We start from the raw sequence: 24,105 nt of genomic DNA, 5'->3' as shown, positions 1-24,105 counted from the left end.
AAATGCCAGTATTTCTTAGCTTACTAGGCCCAGTCCTTTTTTTTTTTTTCTCCTTCTTCCCATTAAGTCTGGAGATAAACAAGTCTCCACGTTGGGATGTACTAGTTAAGGCAGCTTCTCTCCACGTTTGGCAGTCCTAAATCACGATGCCATAACTGCAGCTTCAAGCCAGCATCTCCTAGCTGGGTTGCAGGTCAGAACTTTGTTCCCTGGGCTGGGCAATACCAGGAGCTGGCTGCGAGGAAAAGGAGCCCTGTTACACAGCAGTGCTCTCAGGCCTCTAAAAGAAGAACAACTTGAGTAAAACCTCACCTGCACGCCCTGAGGATTTATCTGAGCTCTTATCTTCTTTCACTACTTTTGCTCTTCTATGTGCACACCATTAAACAGGGGTAGGCTGGTCACTAGTACATACAAAGAAACTATCCTGCTACTACAGGGTTTTTAGGTATTGCTATGAGACAAATAAATAAGGACTGTGTTTAGCAACTGAAAAAAAAAAAGAAAGGAAAAAAGAGTGTGGTCCAGCTCACAATCAAGGAACCTGGCATGTCAGCTACTGAATGACCATATGAAAGCAGTGCAATTAATCTTAATTTGTGAGATGAGATTTTCAGGAAGGTTAGGTATCTATGACTAGTTTAAAAAGTAAATGCACAAAGAAGTAATGTGCCACCAGAATTGTAACAAAAAGATTGCACGGAAAGTTATACATTATGGATGATTTAGCAATATCATAGATAGCACAGGCTCCAGCAAAAAGAGTGAAATCATCCCTATCTTCCCATTTGTTGGCAGAATTTTAACAAGGGGCTCCTGGGAGCTCTTGGGGGCTCCTCCATGGCTCAACAGACAAATTAACTCATCAAAGGGAAGGTAGGGATGATTAACTAACAAGAGCCCCCTCCAGCCCATCACTGGCACATGGTTATTTCACCCAGATGGTGTTCACCTATGTGAAACTGGTAATGACAGTTTCAGATCAGATTTACAGAAAAACATAGATAATAAGGTGATGCAAGAGTGACATGATAAGCGTTATTGGTCTGTGATGCTCTAGACTGTGCCAGAGGCAGCAGAACTGTTTTGTAATGTTAGCCTCTGTTTTGTAATGCTATCCTCTCCACCCGAGAGATTTCCTGCTGCAAATGGGAGACTCCGTCTCCAGAGAGGCATTTGACCTGACCCTTCCTATATGAGAGTGGGATCAACAGCAAGGAAAATGACAAGAGATGGCAACACTCCCATTGCATACAGGCAGAAGCAGTTTGACACCCTTTTGCTGGAAATGGACGAATGCCTCTGTAGTGTTAAGGACTGGGAGATATTTTCTTATGCACTAGAAAAAAAAAAAAAAAAGCTTTTTTTGGCTTTTCACCAGATGCAATTGAGGTGACAATTGGTAACATTTTGCTTAGTATCTTCATACAAGTGTGAAGAGTGCTTGCCGGGCGTTTAAAGACAGTCACTATAGCCAATAAAATCCACACCAGTCCTGGTGGGGAAAAAAAAAAAAAAAAGCATAGCAAACACAAAACCAGAAAAAGAATTCCAAAAATGCATAAATTTCCCCCAGATAGGCAGAGATAAATGCCTACTGCTCCTTTTGTGGGTGCCCGGAGGGTCAAATGCCTTACAGAGCACATCCAACCAGATGTCAGTAAGCATACACTAAAGTTTTTGTTTATTAAAATAATTGCATCTTTATTGCAAAAATAATTGCATTTTTATGGATTACGACAAATGCCCTCCTGAAGTGGAGAGAAGAGGCCCAAGGTCCTCTTCGTTCAAACTCAGGCCTGGCAGAGTGGATCACATGATAACTAGATGCAGGTAGTTAATTGATGTATATCGGGGGGGGGAAAAAATCATGGATACTAGAAGACTTTTAAAACTCACATCATCCTTGCTTTCCTCTGAGGGTCAATGGCTGCTCTGTGGAAATGCACAAACCTACAACATTCTCACCAAAATCGAAATCCCAGTGGGAAGTCTCACTTTCGTAGCATTAATTACCTGCTCTCTCCAAAGCAGTTCCTCAATCGCTGTCACTGCTTAAACAGCAACCTGGGAGAACAGCGATTTTTTTTTTTTTCACTAAGGTTTAGGAGTACTTTCAAAAGCAATTTAGAGTTCTCTCCAGGAGAAACCTCCCGTTATTTCTTCTAGCGGCTCATAGGGAAGCAGAATATTCCTCAGACCAAACCAATCCTCTAGATACCTGTTATCACCACCTCCTTGCAAGTAATCTCTTGGGTCAGAAACACATTTTTCACCCAATCCCTCTATTTTCAGGCAACCATATCTCCTACAGGAGAGATTTGCAGTCCACCAAACTACTTGATGGACTGCCCCTCTGAACCCCTATAAAGATTTAATATCGCTGAGCCCTCAAGGAGCACTTGTGACAATAGGCAGAAGTAAAGAGCTGTAGGAAGCTCTCCCTGCCCATTTGACACCTCTAACCCTGTAATGTGCTCGGGAGGGCTGATCCTCCTAAACTTCACATGACGAGCTAGATGGCTGTGAGCAGCTCAGGCAACTCGAAGCTGTCATAAATCAACAAGCCAACAACAGGAGCCCAAGGAGCTCCTCACAGAAAACACTCCGTTCTCCTGACATCGTCTTAGTAATCAGAAGTACCCATTACGGACCAGCACCCCATTGTGTTACTCACAGTAAAGCACAAAAGCACAGATGTGAGTGAGGAAATGAAAGTGCTATTTCACTGCACCACACAGCTAAGACTTCATGACAACACCAAAATCTCAATAGGTTTTGGGTTTGTGCTTTCATAAACAAAACCCAGTGGTTACTGCATGTGGTGAAGAGAAACCTCCAATCATGGCCCTTCAGACTCATCACGGAGTGCTAATTAATTTCTCAATCGTTATGAAGCAAGGCTGTTGCTCTGTGGTGTCAGAACGGAAAATCCAGCCAAAACCACCAACTACGTGTCCCAAAGTGGCTGATTTCCACCAAAAACATGAAACCAGCCTCCAGGGCTGAGCATCCACATACACACAGTCAGGTCTCTGTGCACGCCGACGCTGCAGCTTGTCACTTGCACACTTAGGCATCAGGATCCCTTATGTACCTGCAAAAAACTACCGGAATAAAAAACAGACACTAGAGAAAAAAAATCCCCAAATGCTGACAGGTGACAACCCGCCAGAAAGGTTGCCAGTTTTTGGTGCATCTGAGTATTAACCACTGTACTTTAACAGGAGCAACAAGTGGATAAGATCTCACAGGCACACACAGACACAAGTAGTTCCTTGTATTTTTTCCCATTCATGTGGAAAAAAAAAAGTTATACATGATTCAATACCAAATCTTTCTCCCCAAAACAAATTTACTCCATGTGATTTCCTCTTTCTGACTTCCACGTATGCAATAGGTTAGCGGCACTAAGAAAAAAAGAATCCTAAATTAAGCTTCACTATGATTTTATCCTTCTGTAATGGCATGGGCCTGAGTTAATGTTAAGTGGGATGGGGCAGCAGGAAAAGAGCATGCCAGGGTTAAGATGGAGCGTTTAGCAGCAATTAGCAATGATGCACAGTATAAAAATAGAAACAATTAAAAAAAAAAAAAAAAGAAAGAAAGAAAAGAGGTTACACTAGAAATAAAACCATTAAGGGAAATAAATTTAACAGTTTGGCCAATTAGCATTTCTCTAAGAAAGGCAAACTTTCTGCTGCTGTTGTTAAGTAAATGGGGAGGCAAAAAAAACAGAGAAGTCTTATCAGAAATATTTACTTCACACTAGCAGTGACTCAGTGAGTGTTTTTCCAACAAAAGGCAGAACCACCGTCCCACTTTTTTGTGACCCTCTCTGCAGTTCTAGGGAGAAAATATTTAGTTGAACATTATCGTAAGCTAGAATATGGCTCTATTTATGTGACAAGTTGACAACATACAATTTCATGCTTGTTGAACTGATCTGTGTTATATATTCACTGCGAATATTATGAAGCCTCACCATTATAAATATGAAACAGTATACATTTATTCAAAATAACTCCTGCAGTAGCAATTTATAGCTCGGTTGTTTGCGTGCTTATGAAGTCCAAATGCCACCTTAAGAAGCTGCATCTCACTAAAACAGATGTGGAGTGTGACTGTGACCAAAGTGGATTTAAGATGACCTCTGTGAAAGGAGGCTATTACATTTTTGTCTGTATGGCAGCTGACACCAGTTTGTATTTAGATATGTAGCCAGTGGGAACACAGTGTAACACAGTGTCCTGAAGGGCTCATTTTAACATGGGCCAAGACATTCGTCTAATGACCTAATTAGCTTACTACTGTTCTGCTGAGTGCTATTCCTCCCTCCTGCAAAAAGGACAGGTACTCAGCTGAGTAGCAACACAGTGAGCATCTTAAGCCTTGGCTGCTGCAGGTGAAATCCTGGCAGAGGAGTGAAATATCTCCTTAATGGGACTGTGAAGCAGATCAGTTGCATTTTCTTGATCACACGCCTGGGGAATGGTGTTGGTGGCCTCATACATCAAACAATAAGCTCTCAAAGCAATTGTTTTTTTGTTCATTTGGGAGCTCTTTCCTGCCTGAAGGTTTCAACCAATGTGCGAGGTTCTTGCATCAAAACGGAGGCGAGTTTAGCCAGTCTCCAGTGTGTCGAACTGGGAAAGGAAACGGAGAAGCAGCACACCTCACTCACACTCAATACAGGGCATTTGCATAAATTCTTCCCAATTACACAGCAGCTGGTTTGAGTAAAATAAATTCCACTTACTGCTTGAGCGTTTTTAAATGTCAGCATAGCCAGCCGTGGACTATAGTTTACATACGCCTTCCACACAGATGTAATGCTATTCGGCTGGGCTCCTATTTAGAAGGTGCAGAAATGTGAGTCAGGGCAGAGGCATCTGAAAAGGTACCGCAGTCAAATGTGTAAGAAACTCGACACGGCTCTATTAGGAATATAAACATTCTTGTTCTTTACCCCAGTCTCTGATATTTTCTTCCATCGGAATTGAAGGTCTTTCTCCCGGTCACAAAAAGGGGTTTTATGATGCATTGTTACCTTTTATTGTTCTTATAAAGTTTCCTACCCCAAATCTGCATCTTTTGCCTTTACGTTTATTGCTATGTTAAACCTACAGTGTTGTCTGTTTCCCTACTAAATCTATCCTGTAACCACATACTGTACATTCATTTCTCTAGGACCTCGGTAGCTCTTATCTGTTTGCTTTTATGATCTCTTATGAACTGCTAGGAATAGCAATTTGCAGCGCTGTTTGTAAAGTCATCTCGGTCTGAACTCAGCCTTCCCCTTTTCTGTCATACAGCGGTACTCTCTGCAGTGAAATCCCATTTGCCAGAGAAGAATTTCATTACAGGATGCACTTCAGAGGGACACGAGTTCCTAAGTATCCTGTATGTGCTTATCATGTGAAACATTTAACGTGCGTTAATCGGAATTGCAAAAAGCTGCTCATTAGAGCAGCAGCCCACATGTTGATCCGGTCCTGTGTTACCTTCCGACTCGCTGATACGTTGCCTGCTCCACGGTACTGCCCAGAGCTATTCGGTTTCTGCTCTCTAAGGCCTCAGACATGCTGCTATGCTGTTCACACAATCTCAGTTCTTTTAAGCACTTTGATAAGCTTTATTCTGCCATTATACCATCTAGAACATTAAACACAATGTTTAAGTTCTATGTTAAATCACAATCAGTTCCTATTAACTGTTCCGAGCTCCTCATTTTTATCAACAGTTACTTTATTAAATCCTTAATAATATAGATGGAATAGTTAGTTAATTTGTGTGTTGAGCCATGGATGTTAATTTGTAAACATAATAACATACTGCAATCATTTGCATAATAGCATTTTAATCTTTTTAGTAAAAGCTGTAATTCCCTACAAAGTACGCTGCAGTAGAAACTAAGTGACTATTGGTAATAATAAAAAAGGCCTTAAAATTCTGATCCTATTATAGTGTTGGAACATACCCAAACTGCTACCATAATCTCTGAAATGTTACTGTTCTCTGATTTAGGTGTCTGTGTCAAGAATAAAAATGAAGTATAACTGGTAGCAGTAGACTATTTCCTAAATGTAATTTAGTATTCACTAAGCACCAGCACTTTGCAAATAGCTCTGAGGCTTTCCTTCAAAGTTCAGAGCTCTAGTTATGCATATTGTGTGAGGTACACCATGCAGCTCACCTCTAGACTTTGTTGTGCTGAATAGATGGCTATGATAAATCATGCTGATTTGGCACTGAAGGGCATCAGCCATCAAGGATTTGACTACTATGTCTTTTTTTCCCTGAGATTATATCTCCTTGAACTGCCTGCCCTGGGCTACTAGTTTTGGAGAAAATTAAAAAGTGGAAAAAATGCTAGGAGAGGCCAGTACAGAAAATATATATGGGCTCAGTTCTCTGGAAACCCATTAACACCAGTCACAAGACTGGCAAAGAAAACATTGGTGGTTGTTTAAAAGTCAGGCCAAGTCATTTTACGCAAGATCTGGTAATTCATTAATCAATCTGGCTGCAAACCTTGAATGAATAACCTGAAATAGTAAAAGAGACTGGCAGCACCACAGAATATTAGAGAGTCTACGATCTGAACCAATGCAAATTACCCCGGTGGAGTTTAAGGCTCCCCTCTACCCTCATTATCTTCCTGATGCAAACCCTTCCAAATATATAAGAAATCATTTATCTCCGTGAATTTCCCTGCTGCCAGGAGTAAGAAAGTATACATTTCATTGTGAATCTCCTTCTCCCCCCACATTCTCATTGCTTGCAATACAGCATCTTTTGGCAGCCTACAATAAAGCATAGTAGCCCATGTAGGCTTTCCAAAAACGTAGCACATAGCATGGTCTTGAAAAGTAACCTGGGCTACACCTATGCAAAACAATTAAAAATAAAGTCATCAAATACGTTGAGCATCTCTCCGGAATAGAGAATCATGTAAATAACTGAAATCCACAGACAGGCAGGCAATTCAGGTTTTCTGAAGTCTCCTTAAAGGCTAAAAAAGTGTTTTTTCAACTATGAGAACACCACCCTTACAAATCGGTATGATTTTAGGCAAGTTCATTATACTTTAATAGGCTGTTGCCTATCTATAGGCTGCCTTTTCTCTCTACCTTAATTGAGCTTTTTATAAGTAAGGCCAACAAAGCGATGTATCCGCTGTAGATACCTTCTCTCTCCATAATGCTCGGCACGGTTCATAAATAATTTTAAATATGACTAACCTTCCATAACAGGGTATGGTATATTTGAAGAAGCCTCAGGGGACAACAGTTTTTGTAACCAAAAAGCCTTCTTATTCATGTCACGTCAAGTTCTACGGTTATTCACGTGTTCACATAGCATTGGCTCGGAGAATGGAAACCTCATTATTTTGATTTTCTAAAAGAAACTAGATCAATTTTTTTACAAATACAATTTTTTAAAGGCTGGTTCTTTGTAAAAGCAAATAATGGAAGTGAACGATGCAGTGAAACATCTAAATAACTGATCTTAGGTGACTTGTTAACTATTTAGTTGCACAAACTTGTGTCAATAGACAGCAGCCTTAGGGATAAGAACTTATGCATTTTATCTTTCCAGTAGTCAGAACAACAGTCAAAGAAAACCAGGTGAAAAACAGAAGCTATCAAGCTGTGAACAGAAGGAAATCAACTAATTGATAATATGCATACATACAGACATTGGTAAGAAACGGACAGGCTTGGTTCAGGATTTGTTACACTGCCATGTGAGCAGAATAATGCAGCAATGAATTAGGTACTTCTGCAAGATACTGGTGTGCTTTAGTACTAGAGCAAAGGCCAATATCTCATCACACCTAAGCTGATGGGAGCAGGGACTTATACTCAACAGTTACACGCTATCTAGACTAATTGAACCTTTATCTCATTTGGCTCCTAGTTGCTACCATAACTATTAATAATTCGTCATCCATGAGACTTCCAGCGCTACTGGAATTGCCTAAGCTTGTGGGTGCTCAGCTCAGGCGAGCTTCCAGGAACATGATTTGCAGAAAGCCTGAAAATTCACTTTCTGAAATAAAATATTAAAAAAAAAAAAAAAGTTAAAAAAAGTGCACCAGCTTGAGACAGCCAGGAACTTTGTAAAATGATTTTTCAACATAGGCCCTGACCTAGTCAAAGGCAGATGTAATGCATTCGTAACTTAAAGGACAGTGCACTTCATTCAAGGTTAGATTTTGCAATTAACACTACCTGGCTTGTGCAATTAACACCGTACTTGTGCTTTTCAATATTGTTTGCCATTCCTATTCTTTCCCTTCCAGTCTGAAGAGACTGTATTTCTATTTTGATATGACTAGGCCTCATCTGGAAGCTTAACTTATATAAAACTTATTACTCCCATGATGATATGAGAGTCAAAAAAAAAGTTTTTTTCTTTAAAAAGAAAAGCCAATGTGGATCAATATGGAAAAATCCAGAGATTACCAAATGGGAAACTGCGTAAAACTTCCATTCTCTGAGCTAAAACAAATAGTTCCTCACAGAGTATCTGAGATAATCTCTGGAGAAAGAACACATCTTCTTCTGTTCTTGAGCACCCCCAGTCGTCACATTACAGAGCGGCAGAGAGGAGAAATAGTGCTATGTATCCAGCTGCACAATGGAGACTGGGGACAGGGTTAATGGATGGGAAGAGAGAATAACTGTTTCCTTCCCATTTTCCTAGGCCAAGCGACCAAGAAATGGAAATAAAACACACTACGAAAAAGAAAATAGTGTTGTCCTAGCACTGCAGCATTGCAAGATGCTATTAGAGAACAGTTTGTCCCTACAGGTAAGCTTGGGCCCATCTGTGCTGTCAGAGACAGCGGTGCATCCTCTAGCTGAAGTCGATGAGTGCTAGGGAAGCCAGGCATTTACATAGAGGACAGCAGAATTTGTCCAAAAAGGAAAGAAGTAGCATATTTCACTTCCAAACTAGATGCATCCCTCCAACTGCATGCCTCTGATTTCTTCACACTGGGTCTTCAGACGCATGCAGGCCCACAAGGCTCCCATAAGGACCAGTACCTCCGTGTCACCATGTCCCAACAAGGTTACATACCAACTCGTACGCCTGTCTCACTGTTTCCAACACGCTTTGATTTCAGAACTGGAACTGCCTGATTTAGGAAGTGACAACTGCTATCCAATTGCTAACCTTACATTTTGAAAGTCTGTATCTTTCCCTGATTCTTCCAAAAGAAAAATGCCTCTTCATGTGGCTTCCGATAAATAAGGAAAAATACATATATGTTATTAAAAAAGCAAACCCGCTCCCATCCGGTGTTAATTCTGATATCAGCTGCAAGTGTGTTACCTGCCCCCTGCCTCCCTGCTATTGATACCAAAAATTTACAAACAGACCAGCTGTACTTCGTGCGAGGGGTGCAACTGAAATCCAAGCACAAGACACAGCTATGAAACTTTGCAAAATGTGTCATGGGACATTACAAAACTACTGAAAAAATGAGGGTCTAAGAACAGGGTTAATTTCATTCTGATTTGAATAAAATTAATTCCAAACGGCTTGGATGTAAATGACAGAAAGATTGAATAGAGAGGGCCAGCTTCTGCTATCAGTTACGCTGATAAATATAAATCCTGAGTAACCTTATCAGCATCAGGGAGATCACCGTGCATTTATAGCTGTACACAAAAAAGAAGAATTTCATTCAGGACATCTTAGGCAAGCTATATTTTACCTTCAAAAGCATTTTGCTATACTGTGGCAGTTAATCTTTTCCAGCTATTAAGCTCCAGAATGATCATTCGGGGCTTCCCCCGGCAAGCGGGGCCGGCCGTAGTTCCTGGAGCTGCCGAGGCCACGTGAGAGGCGGCACCAACAGCTTACTGTTGCACAAGGTCTTCCTGCCAGCTAATCAATTTATTGTCCAATTTCCCAGTCTGTGGACGATCTATTGCATTTTCTATCATCGCAGAGGGAAGGTGGCTAGGGTTCGGGGGGGCACAGCAGCCCCATCACTATGGGGTGGAGAATCATGAAGGTTTTACACAACAAAAGGAAGAAGACTGGAGACAGAGATAAAGAGACCGCAGCCCTCCTCTTGTACAGCTTGAACCCCAAGGCAGTATTTTAAAGAAAACATTTAAATCTCTCCTACCACCCTTCAAGGTTTACTTTCAGACCGCTCTCTGCCAGGAGATCTACGAAACATCCCAAACGATGAGCTGGTTCCTGAGCGATAACGCGACCATCAGCCCTCGCTGCCTTGCCTGCTATATCCACCCATTTCCCCTCTTATACTCAACCTATGGGGACCTCTCAATCTGTGTGCAAAGTGCTCTGAGAGGGACCTTCTGATACAGTAAAGCCCTTTACAAAACAGGCACCAGCTCCAGCTCTCCATCGGCTGGCTCCTGTGCTGCACTCCGTTCCTTTCCAGGGACTGCAAGAGGAAGACAGCAAACAGGTTTCAACTTTTGTTTTTCCTCATAGCTGACAATTGTGCAACTCCTCGTCGTTACACCACAGCACAGCGTACTCAAGGCACTCTTCAGCCGTTTCCTTTCAGAAATCAAAACTTCCATTTAATTCTTTTCAAGGCTTTTTTTCCCCCTCTCTCCAGATCACAGGCCTGCTTTTGATCATGAGGATTAAAGGCACCAGGCAGAACCTGTAACGCACATCATCACGTTTGCTGTCCCTCAACGGGGGAAAAATAGTAAACCCATTGTCCACCAGGCTTAAAAAAAAGAAAGAAAGGAAAAAAAGCAAGCAAATGCCTTGCAGCGTGCACTTGAATCGCTTTGCCTTACCTCGAATATATTGGCGGGTTCATTGCTGTACTGGTTGGAGATGATCTCTGACTGGTCGCTGTACCACTTGAGCCCCCCCAGAAAGCTGTCCGTGTCCAGGTCGTTCACGTCTAGTTCGGAGAGGTCAAGTTCTGGGAGATCTGGGCAAAGAGGCTGGTCTTCGCCAACCAGAGCAGCACACTGCAGGAAACAGCAATGCAGAAAGAGTTTCATTAATTGCCAGGAATCTATTAACTTTAATATCATGTGATAAGAACTAAGCCTCGATTAAGCTATGGCACAGGGTCACTAGAATTGTTTTCTGAAAAAAGACAACAAACCACTAACTATTAGATCCTTGTTAGCCCCGCACAGCTATTCAAAGAAGAGGGGGAAATAGGAGGACGTAAGCTGCCTTCTCTAACATGTCTCTGTACAGGAGCAGTCACTTTCCTTCTCCCTATCCTCTTTGACAACAATAGTGTCCAAATGTTTATAAAAGCACGGCCTTATTCTTCTGCTGCTTCAGAGAGAACCGGTGCAGGTACAAGTTACAGCTGAATACCTCTGGGCAAGGTCTTCCCTGCATTTCCTGATGCATTCAGGTTAAAGATGCACAGCCTGTTCCAGCCTCCAGCCCTGGAGGCGAGCTCAAGCTGGACATACTCGCACTCTCGCTTCTGCAGATCTTACCGTAGTCCTCGAGGTCAGCTGTGATGATGGCCACCGTATGGGCACAACAAAGTGTGGGGCAGAGATGCCGCTGCACTGCTTCCCCAGCAGGCTAAAAGATGCACAGAGCACGACTACCAGTTACGCAGCAGGGTCCTGGCCACTGAAGTGTGCTCTGAAACATCCCTGTATTCACTTCAGGGTGACAGGCACAGTTAGTTCATGGAGCCTTTCACCTGCTTTGCACACTACCTTTTCACCATATGGCAAGTACGTGCATTGTCCCAGGCCAAGAGCTTCCACCCAGCCCCTTAATTGTCCCCAGACAGTGGCTGCTGTAAGGGAACCGGATGGTTTCCTTTCCTCTGGCAGCCCAGTAGCATGCTACTGCTGACTCAGTAACCCTAATGGAGAGCGTCCACGAAACACTTTGATTTAGGTAGGAAACAAAGTCTGATCTGCACAGAGACTCTTCAGCAGTGCTACATGTTTTTGTCTCCATGACTTGTGAACAGAGCAGTGATGAATACAAATAAACCTGGAATAAGTATCCTTTTAGATGCTAGTATGAAGCTGATAAGAGTACTGACTTACCTACTAAGCAAGAAAACCATTAATACCGCCCACTTTAGCATGGCAATTGAAACCACCCAAACCCAACTCTCAGTTACGGAACACGCACAGTACCAGCTTGGCAAGTAACGGGGCCCCGTACGTCAATGTGGCTGGATGAAGCAACTCCTCCTGCGCTGTACCATGTACCCTTGGGACCCATCCCCAAACATCTACATGGGCACGGTGCAAAACATCCTTACATTCCTTAAAGCTGCCAAAGCGCCAGGCGCTGAATGGTTAAAGCATAAATCTGCCGTGTCTCAGGGCTTCCACACTGAGTATTTATCCCCCTGTGTTTAGGGTGGCCAAGAGCCTACCCAGACAGCAGGTCCTCCTCCACTCCCGTCAGCCGACTGGGTGGCTTGAGCGATTTCCCAACTTGTGTTTGGACTGAAGTCGACCCAGAAAACGCCACTTTCTGGAGAGGCAGTAACACAGTGTCCACCGATGCGAGTTGCTCAATACTTGGTTATGTCACTCTCTGAAGGACCGCCTTTCACGAGCACGCAAGCGGGAGCTGCTGAAGGTGAATTTCATTGAGGTTTTGTCTCCGGGAGCCTCGGTGCGCCCGCAGTGCACGGGCTGCATGCAGCGGCGGAGCCACCAGCGACGATTTTGTCTGCTGGCACGCAGGCTCGGTGCAGCTGGCGCGAGCTTTTATTCAGTGGACAACTTTTACGTCTACCAGGACGCTATGAGATAGTCATGTAACAGGCCAAGGGGCAAGGCAGGTTGCAAAACGAGGCTCTGAAATAGCACTTGCTCCAATTTCCATTACTTAAGGGGCTGCAGAACTTTACGAAGTCAAAACCTCACTTAGGTCATTTTTACTGCACACCATTTTTTTTCAGTATTATTTTGGTCATAGAAGAAAACAAAGAAAAAATTAAAGAATTCCCTCTTCTTTAGTGCTAGACATAACCTTCCAGAAGCAATCTTATAATGCAGAGATGACCTTTTTTGATGCTTGGCTGAAATCTCTGATCTCATTAAAGGATAATCTAGTTTTTGACTGAAAAGGTAGACTCTCAGCATCATTCTCAGGTTTGTGTTGTGGAGGTCAGTAGCTTATAACTGATGCCGTAGACTTGTAAAGTATCCTGCTGATCTGTTTCTGCTTTCGTTTGTAAAAATAGCTTCAGTCTGTGAACCACCTACTTAAAGATGTTAACTCCTGGTAACATGCATTTTCAAATTCCTACGATGGGCTTTCGAAGGAACATAAACGATTGTATTTAAAAATAAATAAATCCTGCTCATCACAGCTTTCTTTTTCCTATAATGACTGCAATGTCACTTAAAAAATGTAATTGCTGAAATGAAGTATATATGCTCTTGCCGATGTTGACATGATAATAAAATCAATGTTTCTGAATATGACATTACGCTTCTAATCTGAGACACATTAGTAGCAAGTGTTCCTGTTATTAATTTATATTTGGCCTTTGGATGATGCCAGGTTTAACACTCCAAGTCCTAAAACTGTCCTCATCTGACATGCTGATATTTACTGTTTGCCTATACATCTGTAACAGGTGCACCTGCATTGCTATGACACATTTTACCGTCTTCCCACCGTTATTTGATATAATAGTTACTCCATAACTGTGGCCTTAATTTCATAGTATCGTTCAGAAAGATAAAGCAGTCACTAAACACAAAAGGCTAATTACTGTGCGTTATTTCACTCCAACAGACTTTTTTTTTCCTCTTAGTTCAGGCGCAAACAATAAATTAGCTTAACTGCACTGATAATGAATCATTATAATTAAGTATAATTCTCCATTAACCTTTTGAATGTTTTTGTGCCTATGAAGGTAAATCAAAAGAAAAAAAAAAAGAAGAAAAGAAGAAGACTGGACTTGTGCCACATTAATTATACTAATGAAAAAATAATCTTTGTTTTATTTTTAACAAGTTTTTCAAAGAGCCGAGGGGGCGAACCCAGGAAAGAAAGACAGACCTGACAGAATGTGTGTCATGTGGGTTCTCTCCATCAATCCTCACAACCTTACTGTACATCACCTTCATTAAACTGTGAAACACTGGGGACGCTGATCAGCTACAGTGATGCAGGCCTTTATTAAGCAACACGCCATCCTGTCATTATGTGAGCGAGAGTCTAATACATTTTAAGTTGACAGCAAACATTAATGATTCAAAAAATGAAGGCTGCCTCCGGTACCTGCCGCCTGCAATATTTGAGATCGGTAAAGGTGATCCCCAGAGCCAGCACAGCAGGCAGGCACTCCTGTGCTGCTCCAGAAAGTGCAGTGCAGGAGCACGTTGGTAAAATCCTACCAACAGTTAATCCATCCACCGCACAATTAATATTAAGATCAACCCTTTTTCTTCCTTTTTTTTTTTTCCCTCCGCACTATGAAGAAGTCATTGACATAAATTATCCATTCTGTTTCTAGCTTGAAATTACTGCAGGAACTCTAGTGATTAAAATAAATCTTCAATATTTCCATATAACTGGTTCCTCAATCAGCTCCTAGCAGCATTAGGAATAGTACATGATGGAAAAATGAAGCTCCAGCAGCTGAGACCCATGCTACAAGCCAGACAACAACCCACAGGATACTCCAGCTACTCAGAAACAATTAGGACTTTGGAGCCAGAAAGTCATCCACTTACAGCCTTGACTCATAATAGCTACAGGACATATGAATTATCCATATCTATTCCACTTTACCAAGGAATCAAAACAAGATAAGAGCAATTACAATATGCAAACAGAAATCAACGGATACAATGGCAAGCTGCAAATATTTAAAACTCGACAAAAAGACTTAAGGACCCGCATGCATGCTCCGCCAGATAGGGAAACCGCACTGGAGAACGCTGCAACATTTTTACTTTAGATGGGTATCTCTGCGTGGCGTGGACATCTCATTTAAAAGGCATCACACGTAACCTTTTTCTCCCTCCCCTGTTGCCTGAGGGGAGCGTTTTAAGCACTTATTCCAAGCTCGCAGCCAGGGGGTTAGCTCCTTCCAGCAGGTCTGTGCGCTGGCTTCCTCTCGACGGGCTCCACAGAAAGTTTGCCTCGCTGCCCAAGTTGCCCGAACTTTGAGGTAAGGCTCCCTTCTGCCGAATGCAAACGCGCAGAAATCCTCACGCCTCACTTTATACTCCAGAGATTACCAGGGAGCTGCTTGCCTTTTTTTTTTTTTTTTCCTTCTTTCCTCCTTTATGAATTGTAGCCAGCAGAAGCTGTGGGTTTGATGTATTGCCGTCTATTTTTACACAAGCAGCAGCGGCGGCGGCGGTGGCAGCAGCAGCAGCAGCAGCAGCAGTTCGCACAGTCCTGCATAAACTCTATTCTCACGGTTCATCCTCTTGTCTCTGTCGTGCAGTGGCATTTAACCGTTTGTTGGCCTACTTGGGCCGACCGAGAGCCCTGCTCTACAGGACATTAGCTACGGGATAATCATTCCAAGACAAAAGAAGCAGGGCAGCGTCTACTTCCAGAAATCTCTCTTAAAAGCATCTACAGCAAAACCCCAGGGTGTTCGTTCCTGGAGGGGGGGGGGGGGGAGGTTGAATTCTGCAGCTGACAAACGAGGAAACCTGCCACAGAGCAGAGTGAAACGAGCAAGGAAAATAGGAAGCCACTGGTTAATTTAACTTCTTCTTCCTCTTTTTTTTTGGAAAAAGAAACGTTAATCTTATTCTAAATAAACATGGCATTTTTCCAACCAGGCCACTAAACGCCACTGGAAAGACTTCAGACACTGATTCATATCAATATCTTGGAGCATAAATATTGCATATGACGGGGGAGAGTGAGCCAGAGGCACATGCAAATAGTTTCCAACTGCAGGAGATACCGATGACAGGAGCTAAGCTTTGATTTGCTCAAGGCACCGCCGAGTAACCTTAAAATAGCAAACTTACAGGAGTTGAGATAAGGCTCGGACTCGCTCGCAAAGTCCGCCGGCCGGCCCGTTTCGCCGGCTCCCCCCCGAGGGGAGCCCCCCGCGCCCCCCGCTCACCTCGATGTCACTCCATGCAGAGTCCTGGCTGCACATGTCCCACGCCATCCAGCTCCCGGACCGCAGCGGCGCCGCTCGCGAACTACAACCCCGAGCCGGGCAGGGAGCACAGGCGCATGCAGGCGACGAGCCCCTCTCTGAGCGTGAACCGAAGGCACCTGTCTTACTACTGCTCCCCGTCACATGACAAAGCTATTAAAAAGTAGGCTGGGCTGTCACTCATCCTGCCTTCTTGTGCCGCCGCTCCAGCCGTGACGTCGCGCAGAGGCAGACCCAGGCGGAGGCGAAGTAAATCTTCCTAAAAGCCACTCAGACCTTTGAGGCTCCAGCACCACGCCGTGATTAAAATCGCATCGCCGCGCCACACCCCCGGAGTTGTGCCGCTGCCTGCCATGCAACTGCTCCCGTCCCTCGCCGTCCGCCTTTTTTTAAATTTCTTCCCCCCCTCCTTTTTTTTTTTTTTTCTTTTTTCTTTCGGCCAAAGCAAACGATGGGCAGAGCCGTATTTACGATAAAGAAAAAGTAAAGAAACTCGGAGGCGAGCTGCAGCACGTGCGCCCTGAACAGCCTCCAGCCTCTCCGGGCGGCCACCGCGGCGCGCTTCAATCCGGAGATGCGAGCCCAGAGTTGGGCAAAAGTTACAGCATGGGATGGCATTTTTTTTCACTCGGGGATTTTACACCTGGCAAAGTTAATTCCTCATTGACAACTGCAACCTGAGTTACTTCTTCCACCAGCAAACACACTGGCAAAAAAAAAAAAAAAAACTATTTCCCACGGATGGAGTAAGTATCGATAAAAGCCAGTCCTGCAGTTACCTCACCTGCGACGGCAAGGGAGCCAGATCCCATTTTCCAGCTAAATTACAGCATTTCTCAGCTGCTCTTTAGTCATTTCTGTGTCTCAGTGCACAAAAGCAGTGTTATGACATGCAACCGCCCCCGTCCTGCCCAGGACCACGCGGATTCCTGCCTGCATTTTCCTATGAGCACCAGTGCGTCTGCCTCGCCTCCGGGTGCGTTTCTGTATATACACCACGCACCCACCCCTCTGACCTGGGCCGAGCGTTTTCTCTTTGGGAACACATAAAAAAAGCCCTTGTCACGTGAAAACACCGACCTGCCATTAACACGAGGGCTTCTCGGTTTGAGCAGCTCGTTTGCTGAGACAACAGGGGCTGCTGCTGCAGGTGCAACTGGTTTATGGTGGCACTATCCACTGAATACATAACAAACCCAAGGTACCAAATATACCTGAAAAACACTTCCCACATCAGGAAAAACAAATAAATAAAGGTCTTGTTTAACTAGCCCCGCCTGCCTCCTTGTTTTCTGGAGTTGTATTTTTTTAATTAGCTGGGTTCAAAAGTCTTGTAAAAATGTAAGCACTGGATCCATCACGCTGGGCTCCCAGTCAAAGTCACCAAACTATAATTGATCATCCTCCTTGTCATGAAATATTCATTTGCATTGTTATTTGCAAACTTAAGCATTCTAAAGGCTAAATGAATTCAATTATTATACCAGGCGATGACGATTTCGCTGAGAGAAAAAATAAATAAAAAGAAGAACAGTTCTTGAAATAGCCTTTTTCCCAAAGATATTAAAAACTTCAGAAATTGTTGTAAGTCTCAGATATATTCTCGCCTTATTTGTGTTCCCTTGTAATTCATTATTGCCAGTTTTCCCCGCTTGTGCTTAAGTTGCAAATCACATCACACTGTCATATTTTCACCAAGCACAGATGACAAAAATGGCATTGTTTTTACTTTACTTAATTAAAAAAAGCCACAGCAAAATACCGAACGACTACAGAAAGCCTTTCCTACGAATGATTAAATTAACAGCATTGCTTCGCTCCTGCGACTAAAAAAACCTAATTTCCTTCCCAATTATATGCTGATTTAATGATAAAACTGCAGTAAATTATTAAGATCTGGGGCAAAGGTGAGTACCTCTACCCTCCGAACAGTCAGCTGTGAAATAATGCTGGGCACCTGCCCGCCTGAAGTGCAGTCGGTTCTTATTAATTATTATCTGTGGATCCATGGCTGGTGGAATATTCTCCTTCAATACCTACTTATAATTGTGTTCATTGACTGTGCCGAATCCATCATCTTTTTTTTTTTTCTTGAAGTTTCATTCACACCTTTTATAGAAATGTATTTACACTGGAACATTTTATATTGCTGTTTTGGATATTTTGACCTGCTCATGTTGTTTCTATTTTCTACATTTCCACTTCACTGCTTTCCCTTCAAATTAGCAAGTTAACTGATAAATATAAACTGTAACCTTAGCGGTGCTCTCACCGTGCAAGCGTTAGAGATTGGAGAACTTTCTTGGTACATGGCAGGCAGAGCAAGCCATCTGTAATAACAACCGAGTCCTCCAGAGCTGTCCTACAGCCCCGGCCACGCCACAGCTTGGACTTTGCTGGCAGCCCCAGTGCCACCTGGCAGGGATGCCAAGCACGATTCAGACTACAAAAGACCACGAGGTTTACACAAGGGTTCCCCACAGCTCGGGAGGAATTCATTTATTTTTAACCAAACTGTCCGACCCAGGCCATATATATAAATTTACTCGCTAGGACCTTTTTTCATGCTTTAATGTGGTGGGTTTTTTGAGCGCAGTGCATCTAGGAGGAGAAAAGAGGGGAAGGCAGTTGCAATGGGCTCGTAGCTTGGGAACTGCGCAGCCTCAGCACATGTAAATGAAGCCCGTGAAACACAGCCAGCACCTAAGCTTCCCTCCTCAAAGAAACCTTGTCTTCTGAAAAGTCCCCAGCAGCTTTAGCAGTACTCTTGCCCAGTGTTTTGACAACATGAAAGAATTGCACAAACGTCTTTTCTGGGGCAATATCTGAGTACGCACACACGATTTTGTTCCGTAACAAACACAAAGAGAACTCTCTCGCGGGTGGTGAAGTCTGCGGGTCCAGTTGACCCAACCTGTTCTGTCGAAACGCCTGCTGTAAAATCCCCCTCCTTCACCATATTTTCCTCTTTCCAGGTTACTCCATACCTAGTCTCAGCAATTCACCACTTTTTCCTCTTCTTCTTCAAGGGACATAATTCACGAATGCACTGGTGAGCCTTCCAGCTGCACTGGGGCACAGATTCCCAAATCCTGATCCATATTTTAACAGGATTGCAAGGTATGGCTCCTGGCAATGACAGGGAAGAGGATTCAAGGACCAAAGTCTTTAAGCTCTCTGTCCTTGCCTTTTTCCTGGATTCAGCATTCATTCTGTCTGTTATTCTTTCACCCACCTTTTTTTTTCTTTTTTCCAATTGTGGTCATTTTTGTTCCCTGTAACTTAGGTATCTCAGAGAACCTTGCAGCCCCTGATTTTGAAATCCAAAACTGAGCCCCTTCATCACAACACCGACCAAGTTTCCTCCTTTGCTTCCAGACTACGGTGCTTGCTGATTTTCAGCAAAGCTGGCTAATATCCAGTGGAGTAAGGGCAATCAAACTTGAATTAAAAAACAGTGTTGAAGTTCAACAAGCAGAGGTTTGCAAACCAGCTCCCCCACCAGTGAAACCCCTTCCCCTCAACCCTCCACTTGCGAGCGTCCTTATAGCAGAAGGTAAGCCAACTGTGTATATATAAAAGATCAAACCGCACTCCAAAGGTGTGTTAGTGTGAATGGTGTTCTATATAAAGTATATGTACCCTATTAATTTTTTATGAGAAATCTTCCTTCTGTGCAACTTTATTCTTATTTTTTCCACAGTCCTTCTGTATTTGTTTTCCATTCTGTTCTCTCTGTTCCACTTCTATCCTATTTGTTTTTTGCGTTTTTTTTTTTTTTTTCTTGTCAGTTTCTTTTCCTTATTTATCCAGCCCATCTTACCCAGAATATGCAGCCAGTAGTGTAGACCAGCATAAAAACTCCTTGAACTTCTGGGTTCACTGGTGCAGCCCGTTTACAATGGAATAAGGCAGTGTGCCCTCTCCAACTTTGCTAGGGCAGTTATTATTATTATTATTATTATTATTATTATTATTATTTTTTTTTTACAGAGAGAAACCACGATGGTGCTCGGTACCAGCTCTCTGAAAGGCTCCAGAGATCGGGGCCAAATTAATTTCTGGCTGAGCTCTGGGCCACGGGCCGCTGTCTGAGTAGCGGTATACTACCGAGTCCAAAATAACTTTCTCCGAACAGTGATGCGTTACTGACATTACTGACACCAGGGTGAATTTTGCCACATCTGCCTCCACATACTGAGGGCTCAAATAAACAGTGCTGGATGCCAATGGAAATTGCTCGCCTGTTCCCATGCGGGTGGGCCTGACTGTGAATATTCACTATTCCTGCAGATCAGCTGATTATCAGCGGTAACCAGGCTTGCACACACGCAACCCCTTGTAACTCAGTGCTTGTAAAACCTTCAGGAGTGCTGAAGTGCAGGAACATAGGTACCGGCTGAAAGAAATCTTCCTAAATCTTCTCATACCTCCCTGAGCATTTCCCTCCTCACGAGCGTATTTCACTTACTCATTACTAAAACAAGAAAGGCAAAGGCATTCCAGCTGATTACATAAAAAGTACATTTATCACTTGTTTCCCCCAACGTTTGGAGCATATGTTCTCCAGGACCCACATTTTGTATGATTTGCAGGAAAATCCAGCTTGTCAGGCCTGTTAAAAGCAGCATGAACAATGTCTTTCACTCGGGTGTTACTGTTTCCCGGAGAGACTAATCTATAAAAGAGAATCTACATGTAAATTTATTGCCCCTATATGTTTGAGAAACGGAGCCGTGAGAACCCATCAGTTTCCTGGGGAGGCTTTGGTGCAGTCTGAGGGCAGACACCCGGCCAAGCAAAGGAGAGAGATGCCTCTTTTGCAGCTCCTTGCACATTGGCACGTCCTGCTCCTGCAGGCAGGACCACACCAAAATTACAGACCGGTGCAGGTTTTGGTCACCTCTCCTTTACTCACCTCGCTGCTGAGATTTCCTTGAAAAAGAGAAATCAAAGTTCTTTTTTTTCCTCTTTTGAGTCCTGGAAAGAGACCAGAAGCCCTCCCTGTCTACCTTGGATGCTCACACAGCCCGTCAGGGGATGGGCAATTGTCTTCTCCAGCTCCAGCCACCAAGGGCAGAGCTTGTAAAAGCTTCAGGTATAAAGCCTGTATTTGTAAGTTTCCATAAGGCCCTGGAAAACCCCACCTGGATTCTTCCTGTTAACCCTATTACCATCCACCTTGCATCATTTCCCTTGGGGCATCCAAAGTATTGCCCTGGAGCTCGTTTCCCAACTCGTTCATTGCTAAAAGCGATCTCATTTTTTACTAACTTTTTCTGAGAGGGATCTGCAGGACAATCCCAGGAACAATCACTGGGGACTCGATACCCTAGGGTGGGTGAAAGATTCCCCGGAGCGATTTGCTGGGAGCCAAGGCTGCTCCAAAGATACCATCTAAACTGCTCTCTGAAGTGACTTGTGAGGCTGCCATCCCGCTGAGATGTCCCAGCCGGAAGGGGAGCCGTGGTGTCCTGACTGCCGTGGTACAGGAGAGCACGCTCCTGGCCAGCTCCACTTCGTGGTGGGCTTGAAGGAAAAACGGAAGAAGAAATTCACTCACTTTCGTAACATCTCCGATCCGTTCTCTAAAATGGCTGGGGAAGCGACTGCAGTGGAGCGCACACAAGTCTGCAGCACAGCACTGGAGAGACGCTAACCTTTAAATACTTTGAAATCAAAACTTGTTTTACACAAAACTGCTATGGTAAAGTCGATGTGAATGAAGCACCTTTGAGTGAAGGAACAGAGGGAAAGGCAGTGGACAGCTTTAGTGCCTCCTAGCAATTTTTTTTAATAAACTGGAGATGACAGACAGCCTTACCAACACATCTCTCATCTTCAAATAAGACTTTCTTCAGACAGAGCTCAGTGGAACTGAGTCAGCCTTTTTTCTTGGGCCTAGCTCTTGGCATTTTTCATATTAAAACAAAGTATAATGCGGAAATAATTCTGAATGGTAGTCATCTGATCGGGTTTTAGTAACGCAGGCCACAGACACTCTCTGCTACAATCTCAGGCAAACAAAATAAAATGAAGATATTACTCAGAACAAAAGGAAAAAAAAAAAACCCACAAAAGAAAAATCTGTGCTCATGAGCCAAGTAACCCTTTAAGTAACCCTTTCTCTGGGTCATGCTGGACTGCAAAGGAAGGCGAGCTCCCAGGGAGCAGGCTGTGGGTGGGTACGAGCGCTTGGCACCGTGGTGGGCACCAGGCTGCTTGGCCTCGGGCAGCCCCGCAGCACAGCAAATGTTGCTGCCTCAGCTTCCCACAGCCCCTGCGCCCCGTTTTCCCAAGTCAGTCAAGGACAGGCCAAGAGGAGACGGGGTCACCTCACTGCAACAGCCAATGCTCCTGAAGGATCAGCTTCGCTTGACCTCTTAACTAGTGGTTCCTGCCAGCCAACACTGAGCCCAGGGGCTATTTTTAGCCAGAAGTCTTCATGAATTGCAGTTAACTTGCAATATGCAAACTAGTGACTAGTGCTAGAGGAATCCCTATAGGTTTCATGGTTCCACTCTGTGCTCAAAAGTCCAATTATTCATTTTTCTTGGAGCTGCAATATTAATCTAAAAAAGTTGCACAAATGGCAAGGGATGTCATGCTGCCTCCATCCCCAATTCAGAGAAGTGAAATAAAGGCAGATAAGCCCAGGGGTTATTAGCTGTACCAAATGCAGCTGTAAACCTTCGGAGGCTGACCCTCTCCTAGCAATGCTTTTGACGAGAAATTTGTCTGTTCTTCCACCTTTGAGTCAGGGCCAAACAAACCAGTAAGGAAACAGAATGGGAGAAATGCTAACAATAAAAAGGTTTGGTCTGAATTACTATTTTATTTTAATTTAATTTAGTTTAGTTTAATTATTTTATCCAGATCACTTGTCTACCTACCTGCACAAGAAAACTCAGTAAAATATGGGGGTTGAAGGGGCTGGAACTGGTCACTGCTCCAAATCCCTTGGAAGGGAATGGGAATTCTTAAACGGGTTTAGGGAGGCTTTGAATCAGACCTTATCAGAGAAGATGAGGCCAGGACAGTTAAAAGCAGACACTCCTCCACACATTTCCTCTGGTTTTCCTTTTGATACTGCTCAGGCTTCCCCAGCTTTTCGCTGTGAACGGAGCAGGGACAAAATGCTGAGATTGCATCTGCTATCGCCGTTTTGGATATCTTTGCTCCCGAGAAATTTAGTATTTGCCAAACATCATTTGCCCTGGGGCACTGGTTAGTCTCATCATTATTTTATAAGTGGGTACCAGCGAAGATTCATACCTCTTCCCCAAAAGAGCTATGGCTGTACTTTCATTACTTTATGCCAATCAACAGATAAGGCAAGTTTGCTACTTTCATGTTTATCCCTGATGGATCTCTACCGTCGTAAAATTCCCCGACAATCTGACACAATTAAACATTATTTGTGGTCTCTGCTCTGTCGAACTCCACATGCAGAATGGCAAGGCAGGGCAACGTATTTAAGCAAAGGCATTAGTGCAGCACTCCCACTAAAGCAGAGACCTCCCCGCAGCGTACCTTTTCCCTTCTGTCCATTCCAGGCTTACCCGTCTTCTCTGAGGAACAAAGAACTAAGCAAAAATAGGAAACTGTCTGAATGGAAGATTATTTTAATTTATGTTAAGAGTTGCTAAGCAAAAAAAACCTTTGAAAAACCAGCAAACCAACACCAAAGAGCACTCCATCATCATATTATTACCAATTTATTAAACCAAGATTACATACAATGGAGAAATGACTGTGACACCTCCCCTGGGGTTTTTGGGAGGTAGACCTCCAGCTGTTTCATTCTCACATGCAGTCCTGCTTACAAAGACATGGAAAAATGTTTGCGCTTCAGCTCACTACAATACAATATCACATTGTTTGCAGATTTTCTTTAAGGCAGCGTAGGCATTTGCAAAGCAAACCAGAGACACACGCTTTGGGGAGACTGGGCTGCCACATTTAAAGTAGAGTGGGGCAACACATGGCAGTAG

General features: G+C 43.5%; 1 protein-coding gene across 2 annotated transcripts in view; it reads right to left on the bottom strand.

Moving 5' to 3' along the window:
- Nucleotides 1-24,105, bottom strand: part of PPARGC1A (PPARG coactivator 1 alpha) — a 359,248-nt gene that overhangs the window by 49,925 nt on the left and 285,218 nt on the right. Inside the window, exons 1-2 of one of the 2 annotated variants that reach the window (XM_040555187.1) lie at nucleotides 16,073-17,265; nucleotides 10,806-10,985 (exon numbers count right to left, since the gene is read on the bottom strand). In XM_040555187.1, the coding sequence (XP_040411121.1) occupies nucleotides 10,806-10,985; nucleotides 16,073-16,120 (228 nt within the window). In that variant the 5' untranslated portion in view covers nucleotides 16,121-17,265. Of the gene's footprint in view, nucleotides 1-10,805; nucleotides 10,986-16,072; nucleotides 17,266-24,105 lie in introns of those variants that run through there. The other variant, XM_040555186.1, reaches the window with a different exon arrangement.

Source organism: Cygnus olor, chromosome 4 (genome assembly GCF_009769625.2).
Source record: "Cygnus olor isolate bCygOlo1 chromosome 4, bCygOlo1.pri.v2, whole genome shotgun sequence".
Taxonomy (NCBI): Eukaryota; Metazoa; Chordata; class Aves; order Anseriformes; family Anatidae; genus Cygnus; species Cygnus olor.
The sequence above is the reverse complement of the archived record's forward strand: the minus strand, read 5'-3'. Positions and strand labels throughout refer to the sequence as shown.